General features: G+C 51.0%; 1 protein-coding gene across 10 annotated transcripts in view; it reads left to right on the top strand.

Annotated features, from left to right (window-relative positions):
• Positions 1-718: 718 nt before the first annotated feature.
• The window catches only part of ATP11C (ATPase phospholipid transporting 11C), a 55,269-nt gene continuing 43,024 nt past the window's right edge, over positions 719-12,963 (top strand). For 9 of the 10 annotated variants that reach the window (XR_005604658.1, XM_039571772.1, XM_039571766.1 and 6 more), the window contains exon 1: positions 719-815. Coding sequence is in view for 9 of the 10 variants with exons in the window: in XM_039571772.1 (XP_039427706.1) it covers positions 789-815 (27 nt within the window). In the remaining variant the exon portion in view is untranslated. Of the gene's footprint in view, positions 816-12,014; positions 12,099-12,963 lie in introns of those variants that run through there. The other variant, XM_019287769.3, reaches the window with a different exon arrangement.

Raw genomic sequence — 12,963 nt, 5'->3', positions numbered from 1 at the left:
AGGAGATGGTCTTTAAGGTCTGTTACGACCCAAACCGTTCTATGCCAGTGCCGTAGCAGAGGGGTACCGGCACGGAGGGCAAATCGCACACATGCAGACGGTGGGGGAGGGGCGGGGGGGTGGGTGTAACAGAGCCCGGGGTGGGTGTACCAGAGCTCAGGGTGGGTGTACCAGAGCTCGGGGTAGGTGTACCAGAGCTCAGGGTGGGTGTAACAGGGTGCGGGGCAGTGGGTGTACCAGAGCTCAGGGTGGGTGTAACGGGGTGCGGGGTGCGGGGCAGTGGGTGTACCAGAGATCGGGGTGGGTGTACCAGAGCTCGGGGTGCGGGGCAGTGGGTGTACCAGAGCTCGGGGTGGGTGTAACGGGGTGCGGGGCAGTGGGTGTACCAGAGCTCGGGGTGGGTGTACCAGAGCTCAGGGTGCGGGGCAGTGGGTGTACCAGAGCTCAGGGTGCGGGGCAGTGGGTGTACCAGAGCTCGTGGTGGGTGTAACGGGGTGCGGGGGCCGAGCCCGTCCCCGCCGCGCCCCCCTCGCTCCCGGCCGGGCGCGGTGGCTCCGCCTGGCGGCGGCGGCGGCGCCCTGCACTCCCAGGCTGCTCCGGGGCGGCCCCGCCCCCGGCGCGGCGGGACAAAGCGGGGCCGGGCCGGGCAGGGCCGGCGGCATGGAGCGGAGCGCGGAGCGGGGCTCGGAGCGGGGCATGGAGCGGGGCTCGGAGCGCGGCCCGCGGCCGGAATAGGAGCCGGGCCGGGCGATGCGGCGGTGAGCGCGGCGGGGCCGGGCGCCGCCGCGATGCTCCGCCGCAGCCTCAGCCGCCTGGTGAGTGCGGGGCCGGGGCGGCGGGCAGGGAGAAGTTCGCTGTTATTGTCTTTTTGCCCTCTGTTGCGTTTGCTTTCCCGCCGGGGCGGGCGGTGCTCGACGCGGGGCGCATCCCCCTCCCCGCAGGGCCCCGGCTCAGTCCGACCCTGCGAGCCCTCCAGAAGTTGCCTTTGCTGCCGGAGCCCAAACCTTGTTTTTTTCCTTCCCCAAACCTGTTGGAGGGGACTTCCCCGCCCCGGCAGCGCGCTCCCCGGACCGCGTGGCTCCTCCTGCCCCGGGTGGGAGGCAGGGGGCTGCCCCCGCCGACGCTCCGCGCCGCCTGACCCATCCCCATCCCTTCCCGCTGCCACATAAGCTACTCGGAGATTTCACCGTGACCTCATTGCTTGGCCTCAACTCTGTAATTACTCATTTTTTTCCTTTTCCACAGCAAATGTGGCAAACCCCGTGTTTTAACATCATTTCGGGCGCTGCTGTTTATTCAGCAGTGTCACTGATTGCGCAGTGCGTAGTTAGCAAAGTTCCTGGAGTTCAGGCGGTGGTGAGTGGTGTTAGCACAGCCCCGACACCCTGGGAGGCTCCGGAGCCGCTTCCCGAGGCACCACCCCGTTACCTGCCGGGATAATGGGCTCTGCCCGCAGGGCCGGAGCCGCCGGGAGATGCGCTCTCACATTCACTTTTGGTTTGGAGCGAGGTATTTGTGCCAGATTTTCCAGGCTTATAGCGCAAGGGACTCTAATTCTCCTTTATAAGTCTGGAGGTAGCTCTGCGGGGCTGGGGGGCACGCGGGTTGATTTCCCGTGTGTAGGCTGTGTTTCTGTTGCGGGCTCTGGGTTGTTTGTCAGCCTCGGGGACAGATGGAAACTCAGTGCCCTGAGTTGCTGCCTTTGATGCCTTTTGAGTTTAGCTCTGCCTGTGTTAAGTGCTTCCTACCCCGCCCTAGCAGGAGTTGTTGTCTCAGTCGTGTCGGGAGGCATTTGTGGCTTGAGGCATTTCCACTGAGTTCGGTTAAAAGCGTTTTTGGGTGGCTGCTTCCTGTAGCGGGTAACTGTGAAGCTGCCTGGCCGGGTTCTGGATCCAGCACCCTCCTCGCTCGTGAGGAGCGAGCCCTGCCCTGCCCGGGGTCCCACAAAGTCTCTGTGTCGCCTCTCACAGTCCCTCGGCGTGGGGAGGGGACGTTCAGTGCTGCTGGGATGTGATGTCCTTTGAGGTGGAGAAAAAAATATCCTGAGCACAGCCCAGGTATTTGTAAACGCTTAGTGCAGGGCTGAGCTGTTGCAGCACCTATTTGTAAGGGTAGAGGTGGTTTTCTTGCTAGAGGAACAGCTCTGTTCAGAGACCAGGACAGAGTGCCAGGTCATCTGCAGTGTTGGTGTGGGATTTAGACGTTGTTTCCACCTCCTGGCTTTGTAAGCAGCATTTCAGCAGCAGCAGTGAGCTGTTTCTTATCAAGCTGGTGCAAGTGGTACGGGTCCCCCGATATCACCCTTTGGCTGATAGAGCAGCTCCTGCCATGCTGCTGCAGCTCTGCCCTGTCCCCAGCCCTGCAGGGTGCCACAATAGGCTTGGGTCAGTCCTCTCTCTCCTGCTCCATGGGAGGAGAGGGCTACCCGTGCCAATCTTCATGGAACTATCCCCAAGCTGCTGTCTTGCCCCCAGTTCTGGATGGGTAGTGCTGGGCTTCAAGAGATACTCATCTTGTGGCAGTGGCATTGCAGAATTCACTGCAGTTGTTAAAGGCTGCAGATTTTCTGACACTTAAGATCCCATAGGGCTATTCAGACAAACGTTGTAACCTCTGCACTGTGTGGTGTCTGCCAGAGGCTTGTAAATACCAACAGATACTAAAAATCCTGCTTTCAATTGTATTTCACAGCTTAGGCACAATGGATGTGACTTGCCCTATCAACATGACTGTTTGTGGCTCTGTTTTTCCCTCCTATAAACTCTTATCCTGGATAGGGTGTAAAATAGGATGGTAAAAAGAGCAGGAAGGGTAGAGTGGTGCATGTGGGTCTGCTTAGCTACCTGGGGGTACAGACTGATGCTCTGCAGGAACAAATTGGATTCTGAACTTCAATTTGTATCACTGAAATAATCCCTGTCAAAGGAAGAGTGGGGCTGGGATCACTGCAGGGAGGTGGGATTGAATTGCCATGGTTAATCCACTTTTAGGAGATACTGTCAACTTGAAATATAACTTTAATTCTTTTTTGGAAACAGATTCCAGTGCTGGAGTCTTATTTTTAGTGTCATGCTGCTCGTACAGCTGTTGTGGGGAGGATGTGGGTGTGGAGTGGGGAAGTGTGTTGGTGTCCAGGGAAGGATTGGGGTCACTGCTGTGCTGGGCTCCTCACGCTCCTTCACTGGGGCGAGCACTGTCCACTTCCAGACCTGCTGGGAAGTGCTGGTCCCTCTGTTGTGCATCACAGACAATGTGCTTTTCCTCATTTATTACTCTGCCTGGGTTCCTTGGAAGCATGCAGACAGCTGTACCCTGGGGCCACAGCTCTGCCCCACAGCTCTGCCAGGGCTGCAGGGCCAGTGCCCACTTGGGCTGTTGCAAGAAATAAGTGAGAAATGCTGAAAGAGAAGTTATTGATGCCCTCATTGTTTTCAGTTTTCCTCAGCCTTTCCAGGAAGGCTGGGATGGTGGGTGAAGCGCCCCAGGGTGCTCTCCATCCTCTTGGGATGCCTGGTGCTGGCTGAGCCCGTGGGCTGATGCTCGCCTGTCGTGGTGCTCTGCCCTGGGTCTCCTGCCTCTGCAGTCAGTGCAGTTCCTTGCTCTGGTACTCTCCTATTTGTGTTCAAAGCCCAGGATAAGTAAGAAAACAACAAACAGTCTGTAATTGCAAGCAAAATTCTTCTGTTTGAGTACTTGTGCAGTGTCTTAACAATAGGACCTTAGTTGTGTTATTCCCATTTAATTAAATACCTTGGGGCCTGATCCTCTTTGCAGCCTGTGCCCTGGTAAATCCCTGGTGTTTGGCGAGTGCTGGGCTTGTTGTGAGCTGCTGGCTCTCAACAGTGCTTGCTTGGTGTTGGGGAAGAAGGTGCCTCTTAGATGGGCTTGCAGTGGTTGTCCCTGGGCTTGACCTGTGTGACTCTGAGCCTTTGCCTTGTTGGAGGCTGCAGTGATGTTCTCTTGCTGCTCCTCTCCTGGGGTCTGCATCCCTCTGTCCTGTGCAGCTGCCAGCAATGGGGGTACCCCCAGCTTGGTTATGAGGCCCTGTGGGGCAGTGTCTACCTGGAGCCCTGCAGGAAGATAGCCCTGCTTGGACCTATTCAAATGGCTGAAAATGGGAAATGGCCCAAAGTCACCTTTTAGATAGGAAGTAAATTCCCCACTGGCACTGGGAAATGGGTGAGAAGGGACAGGGGCAGATGGGAAGAGCCCTGGGGTGCACTGGGCAGTGTGGGGCTGACCACTCTTGGCTGCCAGCCCCTGCCCAGCTTGGGGCATGCTGGAGCATGGCTTGTGAAAGATGTCCAGGTCTGGGGGTGGAGGATGCTGATTTACACTCTTGTCTTTAGTATTTTAGCGTGTAATAAAATCTATTTTTGGACACAGAGCAGATCTGTGATTTTCTTTCACACTTGTTTTCTTTTTCCAGCGAATGTGAACCAAACATTAGTGTGCGATTGCAGTTCCTATTCTAATAGTAAAGATGACTATAGGTAGGAGTTGGAAGCTGTGAGAATTGCCTTTTTCCCCCAGTCCAGCCATGTTAACACCTGGAGGGTGAGGCTGCATGTCAGATACCTTGTACCTGACTGCTAGCTTCTGCAGGAAGTGTTTTGCTTTCATTGATGTGACAAAAACCTGCAAGCAGCAAAGGTTGGGGCTGGGGTGTCTCTGTGACACCAGGTGGCAGTTCTGCTTGGAGAAATCCCACACTTCAGAAGTGTGGATTTTAATGAAGCCACTTGAATTTTTCATGAAAATTGCTGAAATTTTATTTTGTAAGATGTGTTTAAGGTGACAGCAGCCTTCCATGTGCTCAGGGCCAGTTCCCCTGTAGCAGCCACATGGCAGCCCATGCTTGACCACAGAGAAGTCAAGGATGGCTCAGCTAGGAAAGCTGGAACTGTGAAAAGTTTAGAGTTGTGATCCCTTATTGATGCTCCTTCATCCAAGTGGAAAATGGGGCCACAGGAGTTTCTCAAGTTCTGGGGAATATGGGGACATAGGGGTTTCTCAGATTCCTGTAACCATTTCCTCTTTAGTGTCTCTTAACTGTAGACCTATTCCCAGAAATAGCTCAACTATTTGGCTAAAAATAAATAAAAATCAAACAAAAAACTTGGCCCGGGATAAATGGCTGCATGGAAGTGTTCATGTGTGCAGTTGAAGCTTGGGGAAGTTGGAAATCACTGCAGGGCGGGCTGGAAAGCACCGGTCAAACAGTAATGATAAGTGATGCTTCTAATTAAACCTGTGGCATGCTGAAACTGTTCTGTGGAGAATTAGTTGTCTTGGCTCTATTCTTCTTCCCTTCTTACCACTTTTGTCCCCAGCTGGTATTTTGCTAAGGGTAATGGTGATTGTCTGGGCTGTATGGGAAAGGTTGGGAGCTGACTGGAACTGCAGCTGAAGGCATGGCACTTTGCTTTTAATAATAAAACTTGTAAAAGCAAACAGGGCATCTATTAGTAACAAGCTTTTCAGCCTTGCCTTTAATTTCATCCTGTTGCCTTTGGTTTGTACACTTCCTTTCTGATTAAAGCTGCTGTTACTGGCTGTAACTGTCTCTAGTGGAGAGATTTGGGTTTTTTTAAGCATTAGTTAAAATCAAAGTTGATGGAGAGCATTCATGGTATCTGTGAGTCAGAAGAAACCCTCATACCCGAATCAGTTGTTGCCTGCCAGTGATCATGTTTTTAGCAATGCAGGTTTGGTCCCTATGAGCATCTTCCTCCCATGGCACCATGTTTCCATCTCTTATCCCAGATGTGTAATTCCTTGTGTTGTGGGACTGTGTTTCCTTGGGAGATGTAAACCCACTGTCCTTGCTGAGAAAATGCTGGACTGGCCAAGTGGGGGACCATCTCTGTGGCCAAGATCTGCCTGCCAAGAGGAGCTGGCATTGCAGGGGTAAGGGAGTTGCTGGGGTGCCTGGGAAGGGGGGAATTTTCCAAGGAACTTGGGGTGAGAGTGTGCTGTTCACCCATTTGCCTTTCCCTGAAAATGTTTGCTCGGGGGTTTTTCTAGGGAGTTTCCTGTATTTAGCTGTGTGTGGGAGGCGGGTGCTGAGACTGGAGGGCAGCAGGGAGGTTTTCCTGCATGGCTTGGGCAGTCACTCCAGTGGCCTTCTGCCCAAATGTGTCCCCTGCTGAGGGGAGAGGGCAGCAGCTCCTGCCCTGTGCCAGGACAGCCTATCCCGAGGTGATCTCAGAAAATAGCTCTGCATCTAGACTGAAATCTTCTCGCTGCTCTTCTCAGAAACATTTCTGTGCTTGCTGAGGTCTGGGAAGGACGGGCTGGTTTTACCCGAGCAGGTTTTGCCAGTGCTATCGATACACAGGGTGTTGTGGACTTCACCTGCCTGTGCTCTCCCCAGCCAGTGCACCTGTGTCCATGCCTGGGCTTGGAGCCCCACAGTGATGCTGCAGGAGCCAGGAGAGCCTGGCACACATCTGTAGCTCTGCCCCTGCCAGCTCCCTGACCTCTTGCAAGTAGACAAGATTTTTTTTTTTTTTTCCCCCGCTTTAATTACCAAGTAGTATTGAGGTTCAATGATGGTTTTTTTTTTTTTTTAGTGTTTTCCCTTGTTTGCCTGGAGACTTGCAGCTTTCTCTAACTTGTGGGGACCATGCAGATGGTGGGCTGCAGGCAGGGCTGGTTCCCAGCAGCTCAGGGTGCTGGACTGTGGCTGTGTCCTGCTGTCACTCAGAGCCTCACACCTCTGGGCTGCTCTTAGCAGTGGGCACAGCACGAAGGACATGGTGAAGTGGGCTCTGCTCAGACCCTGCCCTGCCCTCAGAAGGGTGTCCTGCTCGTTGGAAACAGGTAGCAAGGACACTGCTGCTCACATTGCTGATGACTGTAAGCCATTTCTACAGTTATGGTTGAAATAACTGTACAGTAATCTCATGTAGTTCTGCTCTCCTGAGGCTCCCTGCACCCTTTTGCCAGGCTGGCTCCACGACCAGCACGCAGCCCTGGCTGCTCTCGGTGTGACCATCACACTGCAGTTTGCTGAACTGCTCTGAATTATCCAACACCTGACCAGTGACTTACTCGCTAGGTTTGCCTGAACTGGCTAACATTTGGTTTGGGTGGTTAGAAGTTTGCTTTTTTGCAATAAACTCCAAGATTCGAGCATAGAGCTGTTCCTGGGTTGCCTTAACCTTCCTGTGGGAGCAGGGTGATGCTGCTGCCTGTATGCTGCAGGGGATGCCAGCGAGTGGCAGACTGGTTTACAGCTTGATTTACGAACTTGTAGCCTGGGGAAACAGTGAAACTTCCCTGTTTTAAAAGGTTTCCTCTGGCTCCTGCCCTCACCTGGCTCCTGCCCTCACCTGGCTCCCGCTTGGCTACTGGGTCAGGAAAAGCCTGTTTTGCCCAGAGGCTGCAGTGATTTCAATATATATATGCATTAAATATACATGCATGCAATATATGCACATTAAATATGCATATAAGCAATATACAGAGATGCATTAAAATATATATATATATTTATTTTTGCTTATGGGCTCTTTCTCAGGCTTGGCCAAAACCCAAGGAGCTGCTGGGCAGTGATTGGCACAAGGCACCACTTTGATGGTTGCAAAGTGCATTTGGATATTGAGCTGCGTGTGGGACAGTGGGGTGGGGAGAGGAGCTGAGGCTCACTGGTGGGAGGGAAGCAGTCCTAGGTTTTGTTTCTCCTCCCCTCCATAATTTTTCATGCTCTCATAGGGATGCTCACTGCCACAGATGCTGATCAGAACCAATGCTCTCTAAAATTTTTAGCTCTTTATGCAACCCCTTCTGCACGTGATGTGCAGTTTGTCCACTCTCGTGGGCACCTGTTGCATCCTGCTGACTCCACTGGTTTTTTTTCCCAAACCTCAGTCATGTTGTTTGGGATGGAATTCCAGCTGAAGCCCATTTAGACTAAAAGCAGATCTCCTCTGGACATCCAGCCTAATTGACAGTGCTTCAGAGACATTTGTCCTGCCCTCCTTAATGAAAGCTTAGTGCATGATCCAGTTGTTTGTAAAGAGCTTTTTGTTTTCCTCCTGCAGCAGAAGGAGGGGTAAGCCCCTGCGAGGCTGTTCTAGCTGGGTATTTTGCTCTCAAATCAGGCTTTTCTTGTGGTTTTTTTCCCCATCTTGAACAAGATTCCTGTTAAACTCCATTGTGGCCTTTGCTGGGTAATGCTTTGCTGCAGGCTTTTTGCTCTTGTGTTCAGCTGAATTTTCAGGATCGATAGGTGAAAGGACTCCAGCCTTGCTTATGGAGGGCTTGGTAATTTCTTGCTCTGTGTTTTCAAAGTATCTTTTCATCTGGCACTTCTTAAAGTGTGCTGTACACCTTAACAAGAGTCTGTAAGACGATGGAGGTGGGAAACAGAGACATCGCTCACTTGGTCAATGCAATTTGTGTGCAGTATTGTGGCAAATGCACTGATTTGCAAAACGGAGGGATCCTCTATTTCTTGTACTATAAAGGACCTAGAAAAGCTGAGTAAGATGTGCAACAGGCAAGACCAGACAATTTGAAGCGCTTCTTTGGTACTGCAATCCAAGATCTCTTCAGCAGTAATACAAATTAAATACTGCTTGACTGCAGCAACGCTGTGCTCTGTTGCTGGAGTCTCAATTGGCTTAAGAGGGGAACAAAATAAAAAAAATAAATCTCACTGCCGGGAAATTAAATGCAGGGGGAAAAAAATCCACTTTTGTGAGGAGCCTTTCCATCTTTTATTATGATTTCTGTGTAATTCCTCCCCAGCATTCATACAAAGCCAAGCAGCTGCTATCTGTAGGGACTCAGACTGCACTGGGGGGGCTCCAAAGCCAACCTTGAAATGCAGCATTAATATATTTTTGTTCCTGTTTGCTTTGGGTGGTGTTTTGCATGCCACTTTTGTTCACTCTGAGTTGTGGAAGTTTTTTATTCTTTTTGATTTTCCTCCTTCCTTACAGCTCACCTTTTCTTACATTGTTTGCTCAGGGAGGGAGTGCAGTAAAATTAGCTGTAATGCCCAGAGGGCTGTTGTCTTTGTATCAGCCAAATTAGTATTGTGGAGTACATAATTTCCGTGGGGTGGTTTCTCCCAGTGCAGCTGAATGGATGGAAGTGGGACTTCCCACCTAACAAGTACCCTTCCAGTTAGTGCAGGGTGGGAAGCAGTCAGGCAGAGAGAGGAAACCTTGGGTGAAGGAGCTTGTGCAGATAACCATGAGAGTAGGAACGCCCTTGTCTTGGTGCCGGGCTGGGGAAACAGACTGATGGGATGGAGATGGCTGAGTCATCTCCAGGGATGCTGTCCTGCTCTCCAGCACAGGACGGGCTTGCTTCTGCAGCTGATGGTGCTGGGGTGGACCACAGTGAAACCCCCTGAGCTCTGAGCCCGATGTCCGAGGGCCAGCTGAAACCTCAGCTCCCTGTGTCTGTGGCTTTGCAGTTTTCCAGGCTGTTTTCTTAGGGCAGTGCTTGGTGTGGGGCTCGCTCAGCCTCTGCTCTGCCTTGCCCAGCCGGAACAGGAGCCAAAGGATTTCCTGAAGATAAACAGTTCTAGGCCATATGGTGAGGATTTCTCTCCTGACTGGGTGGATTTCACTGATCCAGTATCCTGGTATGACTGTGCCTGCAAGCCCCAAGGATGAATCTGTTGGTCGCTGTAGTACCCAGAAATGAAAATATTCCCAGTGCAGTCTGGGTCGTGTGGAGCTGATTTGGGCTGTGGAGCAAGGGGTGAAGCAGGTGTTCTCTACCTCTTTCCCTTTTATCTCCTGCTGCTTCTGTGGAAACATTTGTCTGTAGTACAGCAAGGGGCAGAGTTAGATAACCACAGCTTTTACGGTTTTGGAGTTGAAAAGCTTGATCTGAACCAGTGTGAGTGAGGAGCATGGGGAGGTGCTGGCACCTTGGATACCCAGTCGGGGATTGAGGGCACCCCAGGATGCTGGTGCAGAACTCGGGGAGTCCTTGTGGCTGGACCTGCCCTCCCATCCCTCCTCGTGGCTGTTGTGTGGAAGATAGGACAGCTTCCCTGGGGCAAAGCTTCATCTGGGGGATGGGTCTGGGCAGCCCTGGGTGCCAGCCCTTGCTTCTGGGGGGCTGTGGTGAGATACATGCTGGCAGGGCAGTCTGTAGCCTCTGCCCCTGGAGTGTGGACAGCCAGGCAGGCTTGCTTCCCAGGGGAAAGGGAATAAACTGCTCTGGGAAATGGGCTTCTTGCCAGTCAGCTGGCAGCCTGGCTCTGAAATGCTGGGAAAACTTAAAAAGGGGCAAAATGTTTGTAGGTGGCAGAGGTTAGAGTAATGTCTGGCCGAGCTGGGATGCATAACATAGCATTTAGGGTTTTTTTGTTTCCATAACTGAAGAGCTCAGGCTTTCAGAGGACCAGAAAACAACGGGAAAACCAACAAATTATACCTCTGCTGGGTGATGCAAGCACTGACAATTGCAAACTGGGAGGTTCTTTCCATTTTGCTCTTATTTTAATTTTTGCCAGGCCAAATCACTGCTCTGGAGAGCTTGCTGCCCTGCTAAAATAGCTCCCGATGAACAGACATATGTGCACAGCTTGAGCTGGGGAAAGGAGGGAGGAAGAGTTCTGAAGACAGGAAGACCTCGTTGTATTTGTTTTGTGACCTCTGCAAAACATTTGGTTCTTATTCAAAGTCCTTTTTCTGTTCTTGAGCCTGAAGTGTTCCTATGAGCCTGAATTTTATATGCTGGCGGCATGCTGGTTGAACTTTTCTTTTGGACTGCCAAAAATAAAGATCTGCTGCCTGTATTTCAAGATGAGCAATGGTTTCATAACCCTGGCTGCCAACGGGGCAGGGAAAAAAAGAATTGAGATGCTGAAAACTTCCGAAGGTCGGTGGTTGTGTTTGAGCAGGAGCAACAGATTTTCCGCAGAACAGCAGTGCTGAGGTAACGCTGCCCCAGTTGATCCCGTCTGGGTTTGGCTTTCTGCATCACTCGGGAACCTGACTTTGTGCAAAGTGCTGCCGAACAGAAGCTGTGATTGCAGGCATTGTGGCACGTTTGCTGGGAAGATGCAGTACTGCCTGCTTTGAGGGTAGACTGCCTCCAGAAGGAAAAACAAAATCCGTGCCAAAAAAGGTCTTTACAGCTGTCACCCCTGACCATGGCACTCCTCAAGTCCAGGATAGGGCTGGGCCCTCCTTTGAATTTATTACCTAGGGAAAAAAACCTCTTGTATTTCCTTTCTCCACCCTTATTAAATCTTTCAAGTAGCCTTTTCCCCTGTTCTCTCCCCCCGGCCATGTCTCTGCTTTTATTGGTGCCTCTGTTGGCTAAGTCAGCTTTTTCAGGAAACGCAGCCTGGTTGGGCTCTGCTGTTCCCCACCCCATTGTCCTTGGTGAAGGTGATCTTCCTGTAAGACCATATGGTGAGGCAGCAGGTCTTTGGGACAGAGGGGACGTGGGGATGGGCTCTGTCTGGTGCCCTTTGCTTGGCTGCACCACTGTTTCCATTAAGGGTGGTGTGATCTGTGTCAGTGATGCTGTGCTAGAGCTCATCATCTGCTGCTTTATCATGCCCAGGAATGAGGTCTGGGTGTTGAGCCCCATCACATACTGACTGTGGTGTAAAAAAGCCCCCGGTACTTCTTTTCCCATGACTCCTCTTTTCCTCTTGCTTATTCTTTTGGTCTGGGGGCTCTCATGGTTGCCCCTGCTGCCCCCCACCTTGGCTGGAGCCAGCTTAACCCAGCGGTCACTCCTTGGTGGTCATGTTTTGTCCCTGGCTGAAATATCAGTGGGAGCTTCAGCCTCATCACAGGAGAAGGGATACTGGTTTAAATTTCAGCCTTCTGTTTTCCCAAGGTACCAGCCTTCCCGTCCTGCTTGGGGATGAGCAGCAAAGTCCTGTCCAGTGGGAAAGGAGATGGGGCGGTGTGCACCTTCAGTCAATCCTCTCAGACCTATGAGCTCTTAGTATTTCAGATGCAGTGTTGGTTGTTTGGCTTTTTCCGAGGTCTGTGCATGTTATTGACCCTTTCTGCAGGCACAGGGAGAGAGTGGTGGAGTCGATCCTGATCGATGGAGTTCTCTCTCTGAATCGGGAGATCTGCCTAAATATGTGGTCGGTGTGGGTAAGCACAGTCTGAGCTGCTGAATTATTCAGGGTATTCTCAAAGCATTGCTTGTACCCTCATAGAAATGACTAAGGACAAAGAGTCACAGAAAAATTGGCAAGAAGAAATTTCAATTAAAAATATATCGGTTGGGCAATGAGGTTGATGTGCTGAGCGACTTCCCGAGGCTGATGGATGTTTTGGGGAGGTTACGGTAAATTTATGGAGGCTTTTTAGAATTGTGGATGTGTTTTCCTTTGTTCTTCTGAGGCTAAATGAAATGGGAGCTAGAACAGGCTGTTTTGGGAGGTGCTGTTATTTTTGCAAGCTTTTTTTGTAAATCAGGTCGCCTTCTCTACTACTTTTATGATAAATGGAACAATACAGGAGCAATTAGACTTTAAACTATTCATGAGATCGAAGCCAAGTAATGTGATCTTTCTAGTGCATATATTTAATATAAGCTGTGATTTCATTCAAATGCTTGAGCCTTGTACTTGTACTGTATAATTATCTCTGGGTTTAGCAGATGATTTTTTTTAAATGCCTGTGGTTTTTATTAGATCCGTTTTCTATGAGTTATTTGTGTTTACTTTGTGGCTTAAAGTTATCTTCAGCAAACATGAAAGGAGAGGTTTTTTTACTAGTTAGTTCTGGTTTTGGTGCTTTCTGGAACTGTAGTAAATCAAATGGTGGTGGTTTTTTTTCTTCTGCTGCTGTTTTTTTCTGGAAACAGGGCCAGAAGGTAGCACAGACACTTGCTTTCCATATGGGGGATATAATTAAACACTCTGTTTTGCAGCTGCCCTAGAAATAGTCCACTTGAAGTGGCTCCTTGTCAGCGGTGGCTGCAGAGCACAGGTTCACCTCTGTGTTGAACTCA

The sequence above is a fragment of the Corvus cornix genome, chromosome 4A (genome assembly GCF_000738735.6).
Source record: "Corvus cornix cornix isolate S_Up_H32 chromosome 4A, ASM73873v5, whole genome shotgun sequence".
Taxonomy (NCBI): Eukaryota; Metazoa; Chordata; class Aves; order Passeriformes; family Corvidae; genus Corvus; species Corvus cornix.
Note: the sequence above shows the minus strand (reverse complement) of the source record. Positions and strands in the feature narration are given on the sequence as shown.